We start from the raw sequence: 27,225 nt of genomic DNA on the forward strand, positions 1-27,225 counted from the left end.
CCCTCTGTATCTCTAATATTAAACAGAGTACACAATAGTACTCAACAACACTAAATAGACCCAAACTTCTACTTCTAACCCAGTTTTTGAAAGGTTCTAAACATTCCAAATGCTGTTTAGTTGGTCTTCTGGCATTGCACATTTCTTACTCTGAGCACAGAACCCTAAATGTTAAATTCCATTTGGTAACCATGAGGTCCTAAAGCTCAATAGCATATATATCACAAGCATGACCATGGCATGTGCTAAAAGCAAAGACAAAACATTCACTCTCACCCACATTTGAATTATATGCAAATAAATTGGATTTTATTTCTTTTCACACATCTAGGCATTTTTATTACTAATATTTGTAGTAAAACTTCACAGTTGAACGGTGCTGTACAATTCATAAACTCATATGAACATTATTTATAATTGCTACGAAGTGGAAACAGCCATTTCCACTGTCATATGAGAAACATAGACTCCATCACCTAATGAATGGATAAATAAAGGTTCCATCAATTAATGAATGGATAAATAAAATGTGGTATATCCATTCAACGGAATTTTATTCAGCCACAATATTCATTCATTCTTTTCATGAAGTACTATCTATGATACAAAATGGATGCACCTTGAGGACATCATGCTAAATGAAAGAAGCCAGACACAATATTGTATGATTCCACTTATGTGAAATATCTAGATTAGACAAAAATAGAGAGAGAAAGATCAGTGGTTGGCTGGGACAGGGGAGGAGGGCGAGATGGGCAGTGATTCCTCATGGGTGTAAAGTTTCTTTTCGAGGTAATGAAAATGTTCTAGAATGAGATGTGCTGATGGTTGTACAACTTTGTGAATATACTGAAAGCCACTGACTTGTACACTTTAAAGTTTGAATTGTATGACATAGGAATGAAATTTTCATAAAAAAATCATATTGACTTCCATCGTCACCTTTGGCACCAACAATAATTCTGTTATTGAGTATTTAATCCCCATTTTACAAATGAGGAAACTGAGGCCCACGAAGTTACTGAGCTGTCCAGAGTTATAAATAGCTATGAAATGGCAGAGCTAGAAATTCAAGAGGTCTGGTGTTTGTCCAACTTGGCAGGTAACAGGTAAGATCATGAGCACAGGATGGCTTGTCTATGTGGTGTCTCCGGTCAGCCAGGCCCTGTAAAAAGCATTCTCTCATTTCCTTCTCACAACAGCCCTGAAAGGCAGGTCCTAGGAACCCAGTTTACAAGGAGAGGACCGGCAGGCTCAGGCTGCTTGAGGAACTTGTTCAAGGCAAAGACATGCCTCCAGTAAGAGGAACAGGGTACAAATTCCAACCCAAGGCTGCTTAGCTCTGGGGTCTCTGTCCCCCTACTATGCTCAGAACTCCCACTTTCCCTGGCTCTCAAGGAGCTGGTTGGTCATCAACACTGGTCCTGGAGTGGCCAGTGCGAACAGCAGACCTGTCCATTTATGTACGAAGAGCCGACTTTAGGTTGGGGTACACACGGTCTTCAAACATCTAAACCCAAATGTACTACCTGGCTGAAGTCTTCAACATTGAGGAAGATGAAGGATGAAGCTGAATATAAGGTGAGTGTGTAGAAAGGAGGTGTGCTATTTGCACGTGGACTGCTCCACTCCTATGAAGGTGGACTAAATACAGAGGAAGCCAACTTAAGGCGATCATTTTTGGGTGTGCAGACTCAGTAATAACACGCACAACGACAGCACGTGGGTCGGCCAGAGACTGCCACCCTAACTTCTCCCCCTCACCTCGTTGACTTTCTACAGATCGAAAGAATCTCATGCTTCCATTCAAGATTTACATTGTGTTTCCCCTCAAAGTTTTCCTTTACCTCTGCTACAACTTTCCAGATGGGAGAGTCTGTGCCAAAAAAAGAGCTGTTTCTCATTCTGCAAATGCCATTCCAGGGCCTCTGGGTATTTTGAAGTGAATCTTTGCAGCTCTAAGAACAAACTCTTCAAAATGAAGCTGGTGTTAAGATTCCTTTCACGTAAGGTAAACGAGACGACTTTGGAGCAGGGATTTTCAACCCTGGCTGCCCATTAAAATCGCCTGGGGAGCTTAAAAATGGTGTGATGACCAGACTGCACCCCAGATCAAATAAATCAGACACTTTGGGGTAGAAGGCAGGCGTTGGAATTTTTTTAAGTCCCCCAGGAGATCCCAACGTGCAGCCAAGTTTACGACCACTGCTTTGGATGAGCACTGGAGCCTGTGTGAGAAATCTCCTGGGGTTTGTTAAAGCCAGATTCCCACTGTCAGCCCCAGATAGTCTGATTCTGCAGGTCTGGGGCGGGCCTGAGACTGCATCTCTGGCAAGCTCTGGGTGATGCTGATGCTGCCAATCTGAGGAGCACTTTGAGGAGTGCTTGCTTGAGACCTGAGAGCAAAATGTGCACTTTAACTCAGATCCAATCAGGTGGGGGATCTTTTGGAGAAAGAGGGACAGCGGGTAACATGCCACTGAAAGAATTCTTGGAACCCAAATAAAGAAACATTTCATCTCTGTCATCTCAGGTTGGGGACATTTTACCAAGACCAAATTCTACAATCTCTAACATGGCAACCCTGACACTCATGAGAGTCAATATGTTGACACTGCTTCTTTCCTTCGAAGGGCACATCCTGACACCTCAGTTGTTTCAAAAGGTTAAAAAGCCTTTGTTCTGACAACTGATCTCAGCCTAAAAAGCCAGGGCCCAGACAGGAAGACGGTGAATAAGATTCATGGGGCTTCATACAGGAACAACCATAAATTAGATCCTGTCTTTGCAAATGACCAAGCTAACTAATGCCTTTATTCAGCCAGCCATTTGAGGTTTATAGCATATTATTACAGGACAAATTGGCTTTTATCAGGGACAACCTTCAGGAAAGAACTAATGAGGGACACGTCGAACCTGCATTTGATGCTGTTTGGTGCCCCGCCCCAGATCCCCTTTACCAGACCAGGCACCCACGGCCCCACTGCTGTGAGCATCAGCTGCCAAAAGCTCACAGCTGCCCCTTCTCCTGGACATGCCCAGAAAGTTACGCCCTCCCCCAGGAGCAGACCTACTGCTCAAGACATCCTGATCCCTAGCGGAGAGGTGCGGCCTTCTTGCCTCATGGTGGGGCAGCTCTGGGGTGCTAGTCACGCTCCAGAGCTCCCTGCGGAGTCAGGCTGAGGCTGCACTTCAGTGAGCCCACATCTTGGCCTGGTTTCCTCCCCATACATCCTGTATGCCTCAGTCCTTCAAAGGCTGCTCCTGAGAGCCTCTCACAATTCATCACTGCACAAGAATCCCCCTTCAGGCTCTGCTTCCAGGGATTTCCCCCAAGATCCAAGACAGAATCTGATGAGATTAACAGAGACCTGACTTCTCAAACAAGTGCCTGCATGCAAATATGAGAGAGGGCAAAGAATGAGTGGCTTATAAAAGATAAACCACTGTGATATAATCCAGGAGATCCTAATGATGATATGGTCACAGCAGGACAGCTGGCACCTGAGGCCTGGTCAGCTCTTCTTTTGAGCTCTGTTTTTTTAACCTGAAAGTGCTAAATAACACCTCCACCACCACGTAGAAATGACACAATCAAGAATCATGAATGGATGCTAATATCAGGAGATGAAAGACTGTTAGGAAACAGAGCATTCAAAGTCTTAAAATGTCATCCTGCAGATTACTGATCACGGAGAGGGAAAGGTACCCCGACAATGAGAAACCCGGCAGACACCATCTTAACCAGGTGATCAGGGTTAACACCGCCAAAAATGAGACACCCGACATCCAGCGCCTCCGAGGTGATGCTCCGAGGTTACAGTATCACCTCGGTCGTCTTCCTTCCCCAAAATGTGTTTAACCTGAATCTAAACGGGAGGAAACAGACAAGTCCAAATTCAGGGATTTTCTGCAAAACCACCGGCCTGAACTCTTCAAAAATGTCAGTGTCATGAAAGAATTTTTTTAAAAAGGCTGTGGATTATAGATAAAAGGAAACTAAAGAGATGTGATAACTATACTGAGTGCATGGAATTGATCAAATATGAATCAGAATGAGAAACAGCCAGAAAGGGCAACTGGGAGTATTTGGATGTGGGTGTATATTAGATGATATTGTATTGACGTTTAATATCCTGACTGTGATCATTTTATTATGGTTATGTCGGACAATGCTCCTGTTCTTAAGAGATGCATTAGATGCATACTAAAGAATTTAGGGGAAAAGTGTGAAAATGTTTGAAAGTAAGCATCAACTGGTCAGCTCCCCACCTCCTCCCAAAAAAAGGGAAAAAAATAGAGAGAAAGCAAATGTGGCAAAATTTTCAATAGTTGGTGAATTCAGATGAACAGTACTATTCTTACAATTTTTCTGTCTGTTTAAAATTTCTCAAAATAATAACTTGGAGAAAATGGGATGGGCAAATATCTACCATCTCACTGGGTGGTTTTTTTTTTTCTTTTCTGCTTTTTTTTCTCCCCAAATCCCCCCAGTACATAGTTGTATATTTTTAGTTGTAGGTCCTTCTAGTTGTGGTATGTGGGACAATGCCTCAACATGGCCTGACAAGTGGTGCCATGTCCACGCCCAGGATCTGAACCAGTGAAACCCTGGGCCGCCGAAGCAGAGTACGCGAACTTAACCACTTGGCCATGGGGCTGGCCCTCTCAGTGGGTTTTTATGAGTAGAAAATTCATTTATTTACTCAACTATTACTAATATTTCCAAATATCTAGGCCTGCTTTCATGGGGAGATGAAGCTCAGGTATGAATTCAGTGAGACCCACATGTGAAAATATTCAATGAACCATGAAATGTCCCACAAATGCAAGGTGTCTCTAGGAGCAGAGAACAAATACTGGAAAGCTCCTATACCATATCTCTCCCCATTCCAACTGACCCGGCTCTCATGGCTCTGAAGCAGACGGTTGGATATTCCACCCACTCTGGGGGGAGTAGGGGTGGCGGACAGGGCTCTCCAGCACCAGCTCCCCTATGGGCATGCCCAGTTTAAGCCTCCTCAGAGTGTGGGAGGAGAGTGGCTTTTCCACTTGGCTGTTTTCCTTTCACTCCCAGGGTAAGGCTTTGGGAGCCCAGGGAGGTGCAAGAATAAACGATTGTAGAAAGCGCCTTCTATTGCAGGACAGCCAGGCAGACATTAGGCCTAGTTTTATTAAAATTTACAGAATTAAATTCATCTCAGAGAAACCAATAACTTTCAACAGAACTCCCAAATGATGCTGTTTCTTGCCCTAATCCAGAATTCCAGAGGATGGCACAGTCTATCAATACAGCTTCTAAATGACCAAGGTCCCGAAGTCTAAGGCTCCCTCGCACTTCCCAATACATCACTCTCTCTCCCAGGCTCCATTCTACACGACACACGGGTGGTGTAGGCTTGACTTTACAGTCCCATCTATTTTCAAACAAATGAGCTAGACAATGAACAAGGCAGTACAGAAAATACATAAAAATTTGATATTAGGTTGTTTCTGCGGAAGAAAAACACTAGTGCAGTTAAATACAGTCAACAATCTTCTAGATATAAAAATCCAAGTTTGGCTGTTGAATAGCAAAAACAAAGTTTAAGGGGCCTAGACATAAGGCAAAATGCCAAATTATTCCTGTCAACAAGGGTGGTACATGTTCATTTGGCTAATGGGTCTTAGCAGGGGTGCAGTGCTCTGGATGGCTCTGTCCTCAGAGTTAGAACATAGGGACAAAACAAGTATACTCAAAAAAACAAAAAGCCCCCAAACCTTCTCTACGTGTTAAAAACATACCATTAAGCGAACAATTATGTATACATATTTTCTTTTCCTGAGGAAGATTCACCCTGAGTTAACATCTGTGCCTATCTTCCTCTATTTTCTATGTGGGTCGCTGCCACAGCATGGCCACCGATGAGTGGTACAAGTCCACACCCGAGGGGACTGAACCCAGACTGCCAAAGTAGAGTGCCCTGAACTTAACTACTAGGCCAGGGGGCTGGCCCCTGTGATTGCTTTTTTTAAAGACAAAAGCTGTTTCAATTAAATATTTAAAATGTGCTAAGAATATTCCTTTTCACAGCAGACTGTTGGATCACAGTTTAATTAAGAAAGAGATTGGTTTAGTTAATTAGCAACAACTGAAAACCTCTCATAGGATCAATGGCAAGGCCTCTGTGGAATTAAATGATGGGGGAGTAACTCTAATTAAGTAATGCTCTCCTAAACCACGCTCCATGGTTCTGTGGCTCCCTTCTGGGTGTCTGCAGGTATGAGTGTGTGTGGCTTTGCACAGACACTGTCCCATCTGCCCTGCAATTTGGCATGTTTGTGATCTATCTTCATGGAAAAGCCACTCATAGTCCATCCAGGTAGTCTGTTTTGCTTCTACTTGCAGAATTAACGAGCTCTGTAAACTGAGTCATCTGGAGTCACTTGGAGACTGAGTCAGCAGGATTAGTTGGAGGATCATCACAACCTGCTAAAATACAGCTTGGCTTTTGGCCTGCCTCCTTCTCTACTCCCCGATTCCTAGACCCAGGCATCACCCTTGGGCTCCTCTATCAGGCTTTACAAAGTGGAAGGTAATTCTCTTCTAGGAAGGAGAATCCCTGCTTGCTTTGCCTGCTCCTTCCAGGCCAGTCCTGGTGTTGGATGTGGGACTGAGTAAGCCACGAGGGCCGCCTCAGATCTGGAATCTTAAGGGGTGAGTGTCAGGCTCTCCCCAGGTCATACCTTGCCAAGCCTCGCCTGGATTTCCAGCAAAGTGCTCCCTGATAACTAACTCAAGGTTAGGGAAAGACCCAGAGCTCTTCCTGCAGCAAGGGCTGCTTCCCTGAGGGTCCCAGTGGACCTTCTAGACTTTTAAGAAATCGAATAGGTTTTCCTTGTTTACATGGTAAGTGCCTAATAAACAGTCATAGAATGAATCGAGACAAATTGTTGGGGCTAATCATAATCACTAGGATGCTAACCTCATCGGTAAAACAAAACAAAACGAAACAAAAACAACAAAAGCAGAGCCCAGGGTTCCAGGTAGCTTTTGTCTAGGACTAAATTATGGGCTTAAGATTCACTACGTCACTGGTCTCCTGAACGTAAAGAGCTGCAGTCCTGCTGCAAAGTGAAGAACTCAGAAACAACACAAAACTCTATTTGGTGGGATGGTCTTAGATTAAACTTAATATTTTATAACTTCTCAATGGTTTATGAAAAATTGACACTATTTCTCAAAGAGTGCTGGATATGCCAAGGCAGTACACGAAGGCATGGTTTTTATTTTAACGTCCAATACTTATTTTTAGAGTGACATGTATTTAGTGTAGTCCCCAATTATGGTGGAGATATTAAATTTACTTTTCTTCCCCCAATTTTTTTTATTGTGGTAAAATACACAGAATATAAAATTTACCAACTTAACCATTTTTAAGTGTAGAGTTCAGTGGTATTACGTATATTCACATTGTTGTACAACATCCATCTCCAGAACTCTTCCTCTGGAAAAACTGAAACTCTATACCTATGAAACAGTAACTCTCCACATGCCCTCCCCCCATTCTGGGCAGCCACCGTTCTACTTCCTGTCTCTATGACTTGACCTAAGTACCTCGTATAAGTGGAATCACACAGTATTTGTCTCTTCATGACTGGCTTACTAAATTTAACTTCTAAAATAAATGTAAAAGATGAGCCAATTTAAAGAAAAATATTAGGTAAGTTAATAGTAAAGATGGTGCATGAGGGGCACAGCGGTTAAGTTCTCACGTTCTGCTTTGGCGTCCCAAGTTTCACTAGTTCAGATCCCGGGTGTGGACATGGCACCGCCTGGCAAGCCATGCTGTGGTAGGCATCCCACATATAAAGTAGAGGAAGATGGGTATGGATGTTAGCTCAGGGCTAATCTTCCTCAAAAAAAAAAAAAAAAGATGGTACATGAATAAGAGAAAAATTGTGGCACACACAAGAGACGAAATTTAGATTAGAACATAAGAATATTTTTCCTGTATTAATGTTTAAAAAATCTCTCTCACAGATTCAAGGGGGAAGATCATCTTGAAAAAAAGCATCTATTTGTCATTGCTCAGCCCCCTGCTTGCCTGTGTTCACGCTATTCTTGAGCGTCCACAGCCAAGAGAGGCTCCTACCCACCTGTCAAAACCAAGGTCAAATCCTGTCCCCTCCCCTACCTCCGCCAACCGCAAGTAACATTTCAGCACACTGAATTCCTTTACCCACAGTGTCTATGCGTCTGGGGCACAGACCCCATTTCACTCTGTGTTATATACAGATCTCTCTCACAGGCCTGGCCTCACCCCCAGGCTATTCTCAGGCCTAGCCCAGGACAGGCATTGATAAAATGTCTGCTCTAGGTGTGACGGGAGGGGGCACTGGGTAGGAGGTGATCTGAGGACAGTAGGTTTATTCCCTGCGAGTGAGGAAGGGAGGAGCTTGGGCAACGAGAAAGGTCACGGGCACTGGGTCTCTGCATCAGCTTCTGTCTGGGTCCCCCGGCACAACCTCTGATTCAGGCCTTTCCTCAGCCAGACTCCATCAACAGAAGCCGGCTGCTCAGTTCCAGTCTCAGGAGACAAAGGGTTCTTGTCTCTGGGTTTATCAGGAAATGGGTGGCAAAAATCACCACAGCTACTAAGAGCCCCCTGGCCTTTGGCCATCTCAGGGCCTGGGGCAAGACGAGGCCCTTCCAGAACAACAAATTCAAACTTTCAGTAGCTCCTTCACTGCTTGAGAATTTCCCTCACGGACACCCCCTCCAAGCCTGCCATCGACTGGTCAGGGGTGCGCTTTAGGTGACTTGGGGTGTACAAGTCAACACCGAGTTTTGGCCTAGAATTGTAATTCTATCCCCACCAACACAGGACGCTGGTCATAGGACCTCCATTCAGGGCTCCCAAATTCAGCAAGCCTTATTCCAACACTGGGAACAAGATTTAGGATTCCAACAGAAGCAGCTGTTTGGGCACAGAAGCGAGGGTAGTGCTGGCAGGAAAGCTGCCTTTGGTTAAGCGAGGTGCAGAGTGAGACCCTCACGCACACACCTCCAGGGGTTTTAACATTCAGTTATCAAGAGGTTCCCATTCACCTGGAATAAAACCACTCATTTCCTGCACATGTGAGTGCACTGATTTCAAGATGCTAGTTTTCTAAGGCATGTCACAGCTTCCATCAAATTGGTGCTGACTCTAGCGTTTGCCCAGCTCATCATCTCCAGCGGTTTGGTGGAAAGAGCATTCAGTCAGAGGTGAATCAAAGCCTCAGCCGACTCCTCAGAACTGTGAGGCCTGGGCCCCTTACTACATGTCACTGAGCCTCGGTTTCCCCTCTCTGTAAAGATGGATTCTTGTCAAAAAAAGGAAACTGTTACTAAAACAAACAAAACTTGAAAACTACTGATTATAAGACCCTGGAACATCTTGGGAACTGCGAATAAACATTCTGTTCAGTAGAGTTTTCAGGATGTCTCTTTTAGTTTTAGATACTCACAAATAATTTTTAGATATTCCCAAAAAGAAAGCAAGGCAATGTGTTTCCCTCTAGGAGACACAGACTATCCTATAAACACCGTGTTGTCAGCACGTAATGAACCTCCTTGAGCGCGGCTCCTGGCCACTCCCTGCAGCTGGAGCGTTCCCCATCTATCATAAGGGTCTGATGTGGATTAAGGCTGCCCCAGCTAGAGAAGCCCAAGGTGACCTGGCCTACATGCCAAACTATACGACCCAGTGGACTTTTTTTATGGTATGAATTAGGACCGCCCCAGGGAGAGAAGCCCAGGGCATCCTCACCTACATGCCGATCTATATGGCCAGATTCGTATCTAAAGTTATATGACCGCACAATAACCAGACCCCATCTGCACTGAAATCATTTAATGACTTTTTACATCATCTTTTCTTTTTTTTCCAGTAAAAATAAGTCACGTACCCATGCTTTATAAAATTAGCCCTAACCCTCAACTCGGGGCAGCAGCAGGAGCTCTGACTGCCCGTGGGTCTTGTCCCCACGCACCAGCTCTGCCTGCCCATGGGTCTTGTCCCCATGCCAGCGGGGGCAGCAGCAGGAGCTCTGACTGCCCGTGGGTCCTGTCCCCACGCACCAGCTCTGCCTGCCCATGGGTCCTGTCCCCATGCCAGCGGGGGCAGCAGCAGAAGCTCTGCCTGCCCATGGGTCCTGTCCCCATGCTATTCCACACTATTCTCTAAATAAAAGAGCACTACTGCCAGATCTTGAGAGTCTAAGAAATCTTTCTTTCGACTCCTTGGCTCACCGACCCCGCATCAGGTCTAGTCCCAACCTGGACTCTGGTGCCTGCCATCCTCAGCTTTCAGATGGAACCAAGAAAGGACAAGAAACCACTTCTCTTGATATTTTAGTGTTGGAATTTCCATGCACGTCCTGCCTCTCTGAGGGTCTCCCTTTCCTCATGCCGCGGATGTCGAGTCTTCAGCTGCACCCTAGCCTGACAAAGCCTTTTCACAGGACGTTGCCTCAACCAGCCACAGTGGCGAGGAAGGTACAGCCCAGGACATGGGACTGCTGGAGTGCTCCAGCTGTAAGAGGCCAGTGCAGGGATATCTTAAGAATTAAGGACCAGACAGAAGTCAGAGTCCTGTGTCCACCATGGTCTTGCTCTTGGTTGGAGCAGTAGATCCTTGTGTAAGTATCAAAAGGAAAGTAAACACGCCCCACAGGCCAAACAGTGGCCGACGTGTCCAGCTTGGTGGGAGACGAATGAAGGGCTTCGTGGAGCTGGACGAGGAGAAGTGATGGGTCTGGGGTCAACGGTTTCTGAAAAAACGTTAGTAGAAGAGGCCTCTTACGTAGAGAGAAGAAGAAAATGTTGAGGCCCAGGGCAGGCCGCCCCAAAATATCCCACAATAGTATATCAATTATTTTGAATTAAAGTTAACTTGAGAAGCAAAAAGGGCTTTCTGCCCCTCCTCTCTCTGTTCCCCCGAAAGCAAGAAACAAACCTCCCCTGTGGAAGGGGCTCTCCCTGCATCCCCATCAGCAGAGCTGGGGCACTCAGGGCCCAGAAGCCGTAGAAACAACCCTTGCCAATTTACTCCTCAAGCCTAGACTCCTCATGTCTCACTAACGACGTACCTCAAAGCTAAGTTTCTTTGTCCTGTCATTCCTCACAAATGTATTGTTTCTTTATGAAAAAGGTATACACACTGCCTTCTTTGTTCACTCTCCAAGCATCATTTCTCTATGATCTCTAATACGTGTGTATTAAACTGGGTTTTCTCCTGTTAACCTGGTCTTTCGTCAAGTTTATTATTAGTCCAGCCATAAGAACACAAGAAGGGTAGAAAGGGGATTTTCCCCCACCCCAACGAAAACAACACTTCATACCTGAGAGATCCATCTGATAAAAATTTCTGGAATAAGGACCAATTACAATTTTTGTTAAACACCCATACATACACACAGCAAATAAATTCCCAGCAAACTTTCCTTTTTAAGAATACCTAGTTGTTGATGTCCAATGATTTCCTAATACTTTCAATCATGAAAACACTTCTTTAGAATTTGTGAAGCTGAATTAAACTCCTACTCTGTAATATTTAAGTCGGGAGAGGAAGGCAGGCCCAACTTCATTCTGGCTACATGTGGGGGTCCTGGCTAACTTCTCAGTTTATAGGAGAGAAATTGCCAGGTGAGCTGAGGAATCTTTGGCCACCACCCAAAATGGGAAAAGTGATGGGCAGAGGCCTGGGGAAGGGACGTCCTGGAAGGATCGCTCAGTTTCCCTGGGTTGGGAGGGATATTAGAGGCCATTCATTTTATCTCCTTATGAGAGGTTAAACACTAGAAATTGATAGAACTGGGCATGGGACCATTTCTCTAACTGGTGCAGTTACACCCTACACCATGCAAGTTGATATTTGAATTTCTCAAGCAAGACCTTTTTTGTCCCCTAAACTCTGGAAGGAAAAAGATTAACGTGTTTTGGGTTGCGGATTTTATTCCTGCATCGCTAAGGGCTGCTGCTTTCTGACTGCGGAGGCCTCAACCTCCTCAGAAAGATTTCTAAAAGCATGTTGAAGGAGGATTTATGTGAAAAACTTTTAGGGCCTTTGATGATTTTCAAGCTTCATCTACCGAGGACTAGGAGGAAAGAATACGGAAATGGAAACATCAACAAAAAAAACACGTCTGCCCCTGGGGTGGAGGCACCGCCACCTTCACAAGAGGAGGATTTGGTGACTTTTCTGCTTATGAACTTCCTCTCGTTGACCCTCCAGCTAGAGATGAAAAGGGCAGATCTGGAGCCAACGCTGGCAGGGGCGTTCATTCATTCCTGTAAAACTAAGCAATAGAAACAAAGAACCTATTGTCCCGGGTACCCTTGGAGCTGAAAACAGGAGGCAAAGGAGCCAGGCGGGCTCGAAGCTCGGCCGCTGACCTTCGAGTCTGAGCAGTGGCATGCACGAGGCTTCCCGGAAATGGAAGCGTTTTGTGGATTCACACTTCTTAGCCTAGAAACGCTTTTGGTTACACTGGTGTTATTTGAGCTGGCCTGAATCCCAACTGCATTCTAACCAAGCAGATATTCTGTGGCAGAATCAACTACTAACACCAGCAATGAGGCAAGGTCTGCAAAAGGGAAAATGTATCTAACTGGAGAGTAGGTGGCTGTCACAGTTGTGTGTGCCCAAGTGTACTGCTGACAGGAAGCCAGCCACTAAATTGGAAGATGCTACCCCTCAACACAACTGGAATCAATTTCTAGGACACACTGTGCATTTCCAGGACGATCAAAAACACCCTTGTAAATCGGTGGAAATCATGCATGATCTACCACTTCAACACACGGAAAAGCATCAGAAGGACACACGCCAAGGCAAAGAAATAAAATAGCCAACAAACGCTCAACAGTGGCTCTTTCTCAGGGGGTGGGTGCATGGTAATATTTATTTTTATTTATTGTGTTGTATTTTTGGTAATCAAAAAAGAAATCTTACATGTTCTTTTCAAAAACTTTCCCCAATATCACAGATATCACCAATCGAGACAGACTAAACAGCTGTTTTGGCCATTTTTGATCTGGAGGCCATACTTATACTTGCTTATCCCATTCTTTAAGGTTGATGTTGAGTCTCAAATCTCATCTTTTCTAAAACCACCTCCTACCTGGAATTACCCGCTGCCCCTACCCCATCCCCCAAGGTTTCCAGGACATCTGGTGCACGCCTCTATTCACCTGGCATAGTCCTCTGTTACGTCCTCATTCCATTACATGATACTCATTTGTTTACAATTCTTTCTCCCTAGGCTGTGTAAATCCCCAGGCTCCACTATCCAGGTATTTTACCAAATACGTCACTCAATAAATATTTTCTTTAAGTTGAACTTAATTGTTGCTACATTGAACAAAGAGTTGGTCAATCTTCACACAAAATTCCTTGAAACTACATTCCAAAACCTTTTGGTGGCTTGAAATAAGAAAACACTATGGGGGGGGTTAGGGGAGAAACTGATCAGCTAGTCATAGCAGAATATCCTCAACAGGCAGGATAGGAAAATGTCTTACTACTGCAAAACGATTACCACTACATGACCTCCTCTAATTATAAACACAACCCTTCAAAGTGTGCCCCCGCCCCACTTCCTTCCCCGAAGGAAAGAGTGGCCGTGTCCATGGTTCACTTGGCTGTTTCAGGCAACAGATTTTCAACTGTCTTTCAGAACACAACCTCGACCCAAGTCAAAGGGCTTTTCTACCTTGTTTTCCCACCAGATTGTCTTCAAAGAATGTGAAGAGGGAGGCAGTGACAAGTATCCAAGAATCAGTAGAAACGTGCATTTACAATTCTCAGAAATAGACAATGTGTGAGAAGGAACCATAAATTTTAATAACACCACTTTTTTCAAGGAGCCTAAGATACTGCAAGATACATCTAACAATCTGTAGCAAACGATTATTGTGAGCTTCTCACGTTCTGGTAAGCCAGACTGGAGCTCACAGTAATGGAGGAAAACCAACCTTTCTGACAGGTTCTCGGAGAACAGCCTGCTCTCAGAATCTGCGGAACCTTAGGATGGGCCTCAAGCCTCAAACCAATGGCCTGAGGTGCAGGCAGTTTTCCAGATAGGGTAAAAGAGAGAAATATTTGTTTTGCAGGCTAACACTGTACACGACACAGACACTGTAAGAAGACAAAATTTTTGTGATTTTTGCACCTGATGATTTGAACTTGCTTCCAAATGACGTCACGGATACGCTCTCTAAAATCTTCACAAGAGCAAAAGTGGGTATAAATCAATAAATAATAGTCATTTTGTATCCGATGTTTTCAAGAGGAAAAGATGGAAAGGAATAAAATGAAGGGACATTACATTCTGTGTTTGAAGTCACTGAACTTGAGGACATATATTTTTTAAATATAGGAAATTGCCTTGGATGCAGATGTATTCTGAGTTTAAAGGCAGTTTAAACTCCAAAAATAGCTGTATCAGATTTAGGCGCATAGATTTTTTAGTTATGATGCAGCTAATGGCCTTGGCTAAATCAATTCATGAGACGCTGAATATTTCCGCATATACGTACTGAACAAAGTAATGCAAAAGAATTTAAGAGATGGGGGGAATTTCATTACCAATTTTTTCCTGCTGAAAGGTTGTTAGGCCTAAGATTCAAAAGTAGAAATAGAAATAATAAAAGGTACGTATCTATTTGCACTTTTCTCATAGTTTCTGGATTATTTTATCTTTTCATCTCCTCCTTCCAAATAGTCCTTTCCACGCCCCAGTTTCCATAAATATCACCCGATGAACTGGCTATGAGCTCAGAATTCTCCACTTTAACGTTAAACTTAGACATGTGGAAAAACTGTAACGCTCCATCAAAAGTAAAGAATCCCCATTCCTGAGTCCCAGAGCACGGAGATACAGGTACTCTTTACCCGTCTCTATACATCATGGTTTCAGAAGCTCTAAATCCACACACCCATCCAAATGGCTAAAATGAAAAAGCAGCCAGTACCAAGTGCAGATGAGAATGGAGCATTGAGAACTCTCACACACTGTTGGTGGAAGTGCAAATTGATACAATGACTCTGGAAAACTGTTGGGCACTATTTACTAAGGTTGAATATATAACCATCCTGCAACCCAACAATTTCACTCCTATATTCCTAACTCAAGCGTGTCACGTGCATTCACCAAAAGACATGCACAAGAATGTTCATAGCAGCATTATTTAAAATAGCACCAAATTGGAAACAACTCAAATATCTCTCAACAGTAGAACAGATAAACAAATTGTGCTGTGTTCACACAATGGAATCCTACATAAAACGTTGAATGATAGAAGTCAGAGTTAAAAGAGCACATGTTGTATGATTCCAGATATATAAAGTTAAAAAACAGGCAAAACTAATCCATGGCAACAAAAGTTAGGAAAGTGGTTACCCTTGGGGTGCACAGGGATTAGAAGGGAGCACTGAGGGGTGCCAAGAATGTTCTGTTTCTTAATCTGGATGCTGTTATGTAGTATTTACTCTGTGAAAATTCATCTAGCTTTATATTGATTTGTGTGCTCTCTTTCTCAATTATGTTTTACTTTAGTGGAAAGTTTTGTAAAAGTAGCACTAAGCGAGAATGGGTTTCATTCATTAGGTCACAGAGCAGCCAGCAGGTTCACTGGTGTCCTATTGGAGACTTACTTAAGTGGAATGCTGGGCATTTCTTCCCTAGACTGTGAGCCACTGTTATTCTCCTCTATTCTTGGTTTCTAACCTCTAGTTAAGGGAGGAATTGAAGGGTTGTACCAGGGACTGGGAGTCTGAGTTTCTTGTGGTTTTGATATCAATGCTGTCACATAGGTGCTGGGAAGCTCAGAACTTCCCAGGGACGTAGACCCTTCCAGACAAGGCCAACAGTGGTGATCAACTCCTACATTGTAGCACTGAATACGGTGGGGTGGAGATGTGGAGTTTCAGGACCCTGGGCATCCCTAGTGATCCACTTGGGCTGGAGAGTACCAGCCAGGTGACAACAGGAGTGAGGGAGATAAAGGAAAGTAAGAGGGTAGACAAAGCCAGCAATAGCCTGCGATGAGCTGGTCTGGCTGGGACACTCAGCCTGAGTCTCATTTCAGGAAGTTGTTTGGTTTGAGTCTTCTGTTCTACCTGAGGACAAAAGAATCTTTACAGACTCGTCTCAGGCGATGGGTCCAGGTGGTGAGGAGGGTGGAGCACTGGCCGGCCCAAACAGACACCCTACCCCCACCTGAAAAAGGATTGTGAAATCCCAGGGGAGGGAGGGGAAAGTAAAAAGACTTTGTTTTCCTATACTCTAGTCTTTCAGGGGGATGGAGTGGGAAGAAAGAGGGCAGAGGAAACAGTATGTAGAGAAAGCAGATAATCAGAAACAAGAAACCCCTCATCTTTCTGCTGGCCTCCTAGCTTCCATTTGGCAAAACACTACCAAAGGCATGGGATAGATCTAACTAGCTCCTACTCTATTGGCAAACGTTTACCAGGGCCCAAACTCAGAATTGCTGGAGGAAGCATGGCTGGAAGCTAGAGGGAAGGGGTTCTGGTTCCTCTTCTTTGCTAGGGAGGAATCTGAAGGCCTCTCACACATTTTCAACTTCTTATTTTTTATGCCTTATCTGGTGTCCCCTAATTGCTTCACAAGGGTGATGTCTTATTTCTGCAAGAGGCCTCCTAAGGGTTGACATCTTTCATCCACTCAACAAATATTTGAGTGTATGCTATATGCCAGACACTATTGTAGGCACTGGAAACACAGCCCTGAGCACAGACTAAACCCCTGCTCTCACGGAGCTCACCTTCCAGTGCTGGGAGGCAGAAAATGCACAACGAAGCAAGGGAGTATATGTCAGATCTCTACAAGTTCTATGAAGAAGAAAAAGCCAGCTAAGGTGACAGAGGAAGGGAGAGGCCAAGGGTAAATGCTTCCTGGAGGAAGGGTATTCCAGGCAGAGGGAGCAGAAAGTATAGAGGCCGGGAGGTAGGAGGCTGCTTGGCAGGGAGCCCGTGCACCTGGAGTGGAGTGATGGAGGGGGAGAGACTAAGAGAAGAGATGGTGAGGCGATGTGAGGAGTCAGATCCTGTGGGGTCTCGAGGGCCATGTGATGATTTGGTTTTAAATAGAAAACTCCTGAAGGGCTTTGAACAGAGTGGCATGATTTGGATTAGATGAACTAAAGTCAGGTCATTCTCTATGCTGCTCAGATAACAGCTCAGAGAAGGTGCACATGGGAAAGCAGAGGCACCAGGCAGGGGTCTCCAGCAGTGCTGCTGCTGAGTGGTGCCCCGTCCAGGAGCTATCTTAAAGGTAGAGCTGCCAGGATGTGGAGATGGATGGGAGGGCGGTTATGAGAGAAGGGGAGGCATCAGGAATGACTGTGAGGCCCAAGCACTTGGAGGCACAGTTATGGGGATGGAAGAAGCAGGTCTGTGAAGGGAAACCAAGGGCTCAGTCTTGATTTTCATAAGAGATGCCAAAGGTCAGGCTGAGTGGGCAGCTGGATGTAAACATCTGGATTCGAGAGGTCCAGCCTAGGGATATAAGTTGGGAATCACCAATATATAGATGGTATCAAAGCCACCAGGATGGGATTACCTAGGAAATTACTCTAGACATCTTTTTCAGTAAACAATATACAGTTGTGTGCCACATAACATTTCCGTCAATGAGGAACTGCACATACGATGGTGGTCCCATAAGATTAGGACCATATGAGCTCCGTGAGAGGAGGGGTTTAGTCTGTGCTCAGGGCTGTTTTTCCAGTGCCTACAGTAGTGTCTGGCGTATAGCACACACAATATTTGGTGAATGAATGAAAGATGCCCAGCCTTAGGCAATTCTAAAGTATTTGAGCCTCAGAGGCCTACTGTGTAGTAGGCTATACCATCTGGTTTTGTGTAAGGACACTCTATGATGTTCACATAACGACAAAATGACCCAATGACGCATTTCTCAGAACATACCCCCATCGTTAAGATGCATGACTGTATTGTGTTTACCACGTGCCAACATGGCGCTAAGTCCTCTACAACGATTAGCTCACTTTATCTTCCTAACAACTCTGAGGTAAAGCTCTCTTATTATCCTCATGTTACTGGTGTGGACACTGAGGCACAGAGACTTTTAAGCATCTTGCTCAAGGCTTGTGGGAGAGAGAGGAGGGGAGATGTGACGAGAGGAGGCTCCGGGCCTGAGCTCTGGGTGCTCAGGGTGAGGAGCCAGGGAGATGAGAGGACCCAGCCGGAAAGCAGCAGCGGGCGAGGTGAGTGGAAACCCAGCAGCATGGGGTCCCTGATGCCAAGCCCAGCAGTGGTCCAGGAAGGGCGGGTAGAGGGACTGTGTCCGACGACACTGATGGGACGGGAGGTAGGAACTGAGAACTGGATGGAAAAAAGTGACATGTTTTCTTTCACTAACCTGGTTTTGAAATTAACTTCCTCCCATTTTGAATGCAGGCAAGAAATCTCAGTCATTCTCTCAACAGCTGAAACTGTCACCAAGAGAAGCCCCACATGTTTCCTTGTTGGTGTAGTAGTACTGTTTATGCTCGTCTCAGCTTCCAGATGACAGCAGTTCCCAGACCCACAGCTACACCTTGTTACTTATCATGTTAATAAAGTACCTGTGCTATGAAATCATGCATGTTTAAAATTCTGATCATTGTATTTCAATATAATAGTTTTCCCTATGTCATCCTACATATTTTATTTCCTGCATTTAAAATACTATTCTGAGAAGGGGTCCATGACACAAGAAAATGTTAAAGATCTCAAGCTCTTCTCAACATCAACCACGAGCGAGCAGCCAAAAGCCAGCGCAGGTAGGGGCACAGCACTCCTAACCTAGGGCACCAGGCTGGCACTTAACCCAGTGTTTAACAAACTGAGGAGCCACAGACACATCCCGGTGACGGCAGCTGGGGTGGCTGAGGCCACAGAGGAAGGCAACTGCGATGCGTCTGCGCAGCCACCAGAATGTGTCCAGCCGAGGTCCCCAGAGGCCGACTGCTTCTTCTCACCACAGCGGTTTCACTTGAGGCGGCTCTGCTAGCCTCCCCGCTCCTGCTCTCACTCCCCATCTGCGCTGCTCTGCCTTCATTGTGGAAACAACACAAAGTCCCCTTTACCCTGCCTCTCCGTTATCTGGCCCTCCTGAAGCCACTGGGCAAAAGTGGAGGAATTAAAGGCAAAGTCAGCACTCCATGCTTCCAAAAAATCAGTGAGAGACCCCAGCACAGAAGCCACAGCCTCATTAGTCCGGCTTTTTCCCACGTCATCCAGGTCCCATGTCAGCTGAATGGGGTCATACAGGAGATTTACCTCAGAGGGGAGTCAGGAGGTTCAGGGACCTGGTCATCAACTTAGACTCTCAATTTAATTTTAGATCAATAATGAAAAGGGTAAAGAGAAATCCCCTGGCTAAATTTCCTCAGAATTTGAATGTGAGGCAGAAAGCCTCTAATGAAAAATCATTGTGTGCACTTGCCGAGTCCATGGGAAAACATTCACCAATGGAAGCCATCACATTGAGGTCTAGAGGACTCATAGAAGGCCTGGGTGCTGTTGCGAGCAGCCAGGAGACCATCTGGTCTACTCCCGTCATTTTGTGGAGAAGGAAAGGAGTTGCAACGCGCACAGAGTTCCCACAGCTAAGGGGAAATACAATTCCTCCAGGACAGACACGGGAGTTAAAGCACCTCCTTCCACTGCAAAATGCCTCCCGGGTTTGCACACTCTCCCGTCTGTGGCGGGACTGGTTGGGCTGGTTTGAAACCTGCCTGCACAGCCAGGGCCGCCGCCCGCCCACTCCTCCTGCCTGTCTCGTCTCACGACTTGCAGGCAAAAACCACTCCACCAAGCTCACCCTCTCATGGCATCAGGCAACCTTAACCCCGTTTCCTGGGGAAAGGGGAAGCTGATCGTGAATCTGGCCTCCAAGGCTCCAAGCGTCCAAGTCATTTTGTAGTGAGCATATTCTGCTGTCTTTGCTAGCAATGCATTACAGCATTCAAGCGCTGGAGCAGGTCGTGGCCGTCTCCTCCAACCTGCCACCCACCCCGACCTCTGCACCACCATTCTTCAGACACAGCCCTACTCAGATCCCCTGCAGTATGGGCACAACGGGCCAGACTTCACCAGTGTACCACATGGCCTCCCCTTTCTTAATCATTTCAACCACATCCAATTTCCAATACACTCAATCACTTTCAGCCTAATGGGTACAGTAAGTGCTGGGGTTTTTTTCTGACCTGAGAACGCAAAATGAGTCCATCCTCTTTAGTGCTCCCCTTTAAACCTTCTGGAGACTCACGTGGGCTACACTGAATTCTATTTTGCACACGGAGGATCCTGCTGCGTTACTGTTTCCATCATTGTGAGTAGGTGGATATGGCAGAGAGAAATTTAGGTGTCCGGGTTCTGGTGCCAGGAGGAGTTGAGAGGGTGGAAAGTTCAAGTGCCTTCAAAGTGATTAAAATAAACAAGCAGACAACTGGTTCCTGGGCCCCTCCCACCTCCTACAGACAGCTTCATCTGGAGCGGCCACCACTCTCCCAGTTCCCAAACTTGAGGAGTGACCAGAATGGCAGTCCTCGCAGCTAACAGGGTTCACGCAGCCCCCATCTCGCACGCGACGCCTAATCGCCTCTGTCACCTGTGGGCTTCGGTGGGTCCCAAGCCATTTTCCAGGCTGACATCTGTCCACACCATCTCCTGTTTCAGTTCTCCGATCTCCGAGGCTATCGTGTCAATGAGCTGTTAAAAGACAAAAATAGTGTGACGTCAGCAAGTGGAAGAGGCGTGCCCCGAGCCGGGACACTCCAGTCCCTTCCACAGCACAGAGAGGACCACCTTTTTTTTTTTAAGTCCTGGCTCCGTGAATTTCCTCTCCCCAGACGAAAAAATAAGAGAGGGAGCAGCTTCTTCATAGAAAGAGGAAGAACTTAGGTTTCGGTATCGCCCTAAGAAAAAGAATATGACACCCAGTTTGGTTACTCAACATGAATACAAAGAGAAATAAACAAATCCTGGTGAAACCAGGCCTCAACATTCATATCATCAAGGGAAAACTCAAGAGGAATTCCCTGGATTAACATTTATACAATCGTGGTTACAGAAATAAGCATATTTTAAAGACATATACAGCTTGCAAATCAATTTTCAATGGCATTGTACTTATTTCTCAACTTATTTTCTGTGTTTTTTTTTTTTTGATGAGAAAAGACTTAGGGAAAGGGGAAGAGAGCCGGCGGCGTGGGGCCGGGAGTGGGTGCTTGGGCGGGCGGGGCAGCCACGGGGAATGAAGGGGGAAACGTGCCGTCTTCTTGCAGAAGGCTGGTGTGGTCTCATATCCCCCACTCACACCTGGGAAGAGGCTCCATCTGACCCTGAAGGCTGGTCTAAATGCTTGAGCCCACCTATCCACTCATTCAACAGAATCTTTCCTGGTGCTAACCAGGCACTGTACACAGAGCAGCTGTTCTCAAAGTGTGGCATTGCTCGCTAATTTTTTTTAGAAGTAGTTATTTCTCATATAAATGTCATGTCAATATGTATTAGATTATTGTTTTAATAAACATTAAAAAATTTTATCCATTCATTTTCTGATACAGCCAATGTCTGTAGATAGAATCCACATGAACACACGCTCTTTAGGGTCCTCCATAATTTTTAATAGTGTAAAGGAATCCTGGGACTAAAAACTTTGAGAATCACTCGTAGCTAAAGACAAATGTTTCTAGCATGTCAAGCAGCGTTTATCCCAGTCAGACTCTGGGAGAAACTTCATCTGAGCATATAGGTTGTTCTAAAATGTTCACCCCATCTATTCATTCATTAATTCTACAAAACTTTTTGGCCACTCACTTCATGCCAGGCACCACAAATATAGAGTAAGGCTGACAATCTTCACAGAGATGGTATTCTGGTGGGGCACAGACCCCAGCACAGAGCACTGAGAAGTTCTAGAATGAAAAGAGAAGTGAGTGATTCTGTAGGGACTACTCTCACCATGGTGGGATGGCCAGGACAGGTCTTTGCGGAAGTGATGGAGCCCCTGAATGACAAGGGAGTCATGAAACAATCAAGGGAAGACCCATCTACACGGAGAAAGTCGCAGAGGCTGCGGAGTCATATGGAAGGAGAGGCAGTCAGGGACCGGAGCTCATCAGCATTCTAGATGGCAGTATCCTTGGATTTGAGGTTTCTAAACTAAGAACCATCAGAGGGCTTTAAGCAGGGGAACGACATTTTACTTGTTTTATCTTCTAAAAAGATCACTTTGTCTCCTCATTAGAGATGGTTTGTAAGGGCAAGAGGAGGAGCAGCAAGACCACTTAGGAGGCAACTGCAGGGATCCAGGTAAGAGATGATGGCGGCTTGGACCAAGGTGGTAGCAGTGGAATTAGAAAAAAGTGGGGAGGGGCCCTCCTTGTGGCGTAGTGGTTAAGTTCGTGTGCTCTGCTTTGGTGGCCCACAGTTCCCGGGTTCAGATCCTGGTCGCGAACCTGTGCACCACTAATCAAGCCATGCTATGGCAGGCATCCCACATATATTGAAAAAATAGAGGACTATGGGCATAGATGTTAGCTCAGGGATAATTTTCCTCAAAAAAATAAAAAAGAAAAGAAATAAATAAGGGATGAAATCCAGAACCAGTTTGACATAGAAATTGATAGAAGTTGATGGATGGAATGTGGGGGTGGTGGGAAGAGAGGAATAAGGGACACCCCCTAAGTTCTGGGCTTGAGCAATCAGACAGATGGCAGTGCCCTTGATTGATATGGGAAAGGATTAGGCTTGAGGGCGAAACTGAGTTGGACATTGGGTAGGTTAAGTTTTATTTAAGTCGCTTATTGGCCATCAATTAAATTGAAGTGGCTTTTGACATTGAAGATGGAGATATTTATACATTTGGAGGTCACTGGCATATGTGTTAGTATTCCCAAATCCTGTGACAGGCAGAGATTATCTAAGGGCCGAGTGTAGATAGAGAAGCAAATAGCAAATAGCTATTAGCCTACAAACAGCTCTGCACCTCTCAATACTCAGAGGTCAGATGGGAGGCCAGCCAGGTCCTGCATGCTTGATCCTTCCCCTTTGTGTGTGACTAGGGTGTGGGTAGTAGGTAGAGCTTCTAGAAGCACTGGGGCCTTGGAAGAGAAAATGATCAGGAGATCTCCTTTTACATATGTCCTAGCGGCAAAAATTAAAAACTCCTACAATGCCAAATATTCCAGGATGTGGGAAAACAGGAATCCCCACATGATGCTGGAGGAGTATTGTTCATAGAGCCACTGCAGAGAGCAATTCACAATATCTTGTAGAGTTGAAGATACACAGACGTCCTAGATATGCACTCTAGAGAAACTCTTGCACATGGGTGTAAGGAGACCTTTAAAAGAATATTTGCTGCACCACTATTTGGAAGAAAACCAAATTATAAGCACGTAAATGTCTATCAATTGGAGAATGGCTAAGAACGGAATATTACACAGCAGTTAAAATTAACGAGTCAGAGTTATATGCATCAACACACATACAAACACAAAAGGTCAAAAAGCTTTCATAAAAGGAAAAAAAAAAGGAAGAAAAGTTGAAAAGGGTTACATTCAGTATATGAAGTTTAAAACCATGCACAATTGTACTATTTAGTGCTGGTAGATACACACATAGATATGAAGACCACTCCAATATGCAATAGGAGGGTTACAGTCCTAATCAAGGACAGTGGCTACCTCTAGAGGAGAAATGGACAGAGGTGTTCACAGGTCAGGAGACTCAACCACCTGTGAGATCTTCTTTCTTTTTTGTTTTGTGAGGAAGATTAGCCCTGAGCTAACTACTGCCAATCCTCCTCTTTTTGCTGAGGAAAACTGGCCCTGAGCTCACATCCATGCCCATCTTCCTCTATTTTACATGTGGGATGCCTGCCACAGCATGGCTTACCAGGCGGTGCCATGTCTGCACCCGGGATCTGAACTGGGGAACCCCAGGCCGCCGAGAAGCGGAACGTGCGAACTTAACCACTGCACCACCGGCCGGCCCAAGATTTTATTTCTTGAAATGAAATAGCAAAATGATAAGATTTGACAGAGCTAGTGATGCGTGTTTTAGTGTCACGTGTGATTTTCTGTCTGTTTAAAATACTTCATAATATCAAAATTGTTAGGAAAATAAGAAAAAGGGTGGATGCGTATGAAAACGGAAGGAGATGGAGGGACTGAGAAGGTGGGAGCAAGTGGGGTGAGCCGGGGGAGGCTGAGTGTCTGTGAGAAGCCCTGCCACTCTGGGCTGGTGTCCCCTCCCATCTGGGCCATGGCTATGGTCCTGGATGGAAGAGCCACACGCAGCCCACAAGGGAGCAGAGAGCCCTGTCTGACGGAGGAACAGAGACAGCCTCAGGCAAACCCAGGAGAAAAGATTCCCATCCTCAGCAGGAAAATGGGTCACCAGACACATCCACCCTCTCCACCCGCAGTCACCTCATGGCCACCATATTCATCTGAAGATAAAAATCCCAAATGACCTTCTCTAGGAGAGGCAGCTGATGCTCTCCGGCCAGCTGCTTCCTCCAGACCTGCTTGTGCTGACACCTTTGGGTGCATTTCCAGACCTCCATGTTCCACCCTAGCCTCCTTTTCTGTTCCCAGCCAAACACTAAGAAACTACAAAGTGTGGGTCCTACTCAGCAGCATTCAGATGGCAAACTACCGATAAGCCCACTCATCCATAATGCAGAAGGGAGGTGCAGTGACCCCAGGACACAAAGGTGGATGAAGACAGAGGCTGCACCTAGCTGGACAGCTATGACACCCTTCGCTGCTGGAGGAGGGATTTTTCAGCCCCTTCTTTCTCTCCCCACACTCCATCCTTCCCAAACTCATCCAACTGACAGCACAGAGGGATTTACCCGACAAGTGGACCAAAGGTCAGTGTTCCAGAGCCTCTCCGAATGGTCTGTTTATATACCCACCAGGCCCCTCCGCCAGCAAGAGTCATCCCCAAACGTCTGCTCCGCTCTGAGGTCTTCCCAGATGTCACTGACTGGATGTGAGGGGTTTCCTACATTGTCCTCAGACACATTTGTGTTTGTTTGTTTTTAATTCTTGTAGATGTTTGGTCTCATCCCTTATGCTCCTACGTTCTTCCAAATTTCATTCTTTGAGGGCAAACAGAGATAACTTACCACCTCCCAGGGGACCAGTTTTAACCTAAGCTTTCCCATGTTAAAGCCAACAGTAGTTTCAACTTAAGTCCTTCATCAAAATTGGTGCTAACTGAAGTTTCTCCAAATCCGCTTACACAACCCAACACTTCAGCACATCCCTGTCCCTCTTCAGAATTCCTACAAGGACGGGAAGGGGCTGCTTAAGCATCTGACAAGCTGGCAAGCAAGCATTGCTGTCCATACCTTGGCTGCCCAGCATGTGTGTGGACCCCCGGGAAGGTGGTGACAGAGCCAAGCAGCTGCTACTCAGTGCGATCACAGCGAGATGGGATGCCAGGTTCCAGCACACTAAGTTGGTGAGACAGTGATTCTTATACCAAAAACACAGCATCTGTGTTCTTACCAGAAAACTCCAGTGACTAAGGCCTCGAGCCGAGAGACAGCCATCAGCACGCACAGGGCAGAGCAGAGCCAGTTCTGGTAAAGCCTGGGCGTTGCCTGTGTTTATCCCCTGAGGGAAACAGAGGGGAGGTATGCTTGCCTTCCGAAGCAGGGAGAGAGCGGGCTGCTGGCAGGACAGGAACTGCTGTGGCCGCCATAGTGGGAAGAGGCCAGAGCAGGGGTGCCTGGGGACCACAACAACAGAGGAGAGGAAGGCAGGCCAGGGGTTGGGTCCCTGGGTCTCCTTCATTGTACTCAGAAACCCAGTGCCTTGGGGCTGGCCTGGTGGTGTAGCAGTTAAGTTCACACACTCTGCTTCAGAGGCCCAGGGTTCGCAGGTTTGGATTCAGGCTCAGACTTAGCACTACTCATCAAGCTGCACTGTGGTGGCATCCCACGTAAAATAGAGGAAGATTGGCACAGATGTTAGCTCAGGCCAATCTTCCTCAAGCAAAAAAAGGAGGAAGATTGGCAACAGCTGTTCGCTCAGGGCCAATCTTCCTCACCAAAAAAAAAAAAAGAGGAAGAAGAAGAAAAGAAAAGAAAGAAACCCAAAGCCCTAGGGTCCCTAACCTGGCAGTATTCATGCATAACAAAGTGTTCACCTGGGTGATTTCTATGCCAACTGGCACCCAGCCAAGGACTAGAGAATTTGGAAGCCCCAGGTTCTTTCCCGCCATTTGAGGTCATACCCCAGGCTAGACCTGGACACGGCTGGGCCTGCCACACTCCAGTCTGGGGCAGGAGTCTGCAAAGATCTGTACCATTATGTAATCATTCTGGGTAATTTCCCTGGAGGCGGGAGCCTCATCTGAGGGGCCTCATTTCGAGCAGCAGCCTTGTACGGATCAGAGGCAGGCTAGCTCGCAGGACTAGCTGGTAGTTTGGCAGCACGCAGTAGAGGTGAGCACATCAGCTTCGGGCTTGGAAGACCTGCCGTCAAATCCTGTCTCAGTCCCCTGTTGGCTGAGTCCTGAATCCATCATGGCACACTCACCCTTGGACCCCTGCAGCTAAGACGATGCTATGGGGAGAAGGGTGTTGGAAGATTAAAAAGGACAATGGGATTAAAACACTTGGCAACAGGCACTTGCGTGTCCCCGAATTCTCTTCCTATTTAAATTCTCTCTTTCTATTAACGGTGATTGTTGCTGTGAAGCGGAGAGCCAATAAAGCTAAAAGACACTTAAAACAGATTCATACACCTTCCAGACTGCAAGGAGACCATGTTATCACCAGCAGCAGACCTGGAGCTACAAAGACCAGTGTTTGTAGAGTCCAATCTTCCTGCTGCCTGTCTGCCCAGAGGTCCCCAATCTTGGACACCAATTTTCCCCAGCTGAGGACAGAAGTCATTGTATGCAATCCCTGCTTGCACAGGAGGCTGGAGTGAGGAAAACAAGAGTGACTCCAAATCTTGTTTTCTCTTTTTAAGGTTAGATAAAGGGAGAAAAATTCTCTTGAAGGTCAAGTAAAAATAAAACAAGAAAGTGCATATAGAGCAAGTTCTGATACAGTGCTCCTCGAATTCCAAGTCTAACTCAGGAACGTTATCAGCGGTTTGAAAAGGGATGAGTTGCTGATACGATGAAGACTTGAAAC

General features: G+C 45.8%; 1 protein-coding gene and 1 long non-coding RNA gene across 27 annotated transcripts in view; one reads left to right on the forward strand and one right to left on the reverse strand.

Moving 5' to 3' along the window:
• Positions 1-27,225, reverse strand: part of RIN2 (Ras and Rab interactor 2) — a 217,286-nt gene that overhangs the window by 41,292 nt on the left and 148,769 nt on the right. For 12 of the 26 annotated variants that reach the window (XM_046679278.1, XM_046679277.1, XM_046679283.1 and 9 more), the window contains 2 exons: positions 25,586-25,693; positions 20,668-20,768 (listed from right to left, as the gene is read on the reverse strand). In XM_046679278.1, coding sequence (XP_046535234.1) covers positions 20,668-20,768; positions 25,586-25,693 — 209 coding nt within the window. Of the gene's footprint in view, positions 1-20,263; positions 20,433-20,667; positions 20,769-21,862; positions 21,884-25,585; positions 25,694-27,225 lie in introns of those variants that run through there. The other 14 variants (XM_046679289.1, XM_046679290.1, XM_046679271.1 and 11 more) reach the window with 3 other exon arrangements.
• Positions 18,028-18,653, forward strand: LOC124248795 (uncharacterized). The gene is made up of 2 exons (XR_006891148.1): positions 18,028-18,277; positions 18,471-18,653. It is a non-coding gene; the product is annotated as an uncharacterized LOC124248795 (long non-coding RNA).

The sequence above is a fragment of the Equus quagga genome, chromosome 12 (assembly GCF_021613505.1).
Source record: "Equus quagga isolate Etosha38 chromosome 12, UCLA_HA_Equagga_1.0, whole genome shotgun sequence".
Classification (NCBI taxonomy): Eukaryota; Metazoa; Chordata; class Mammalia; order Perissodactyla; family Equidae; genus Equus; species Equus quagga.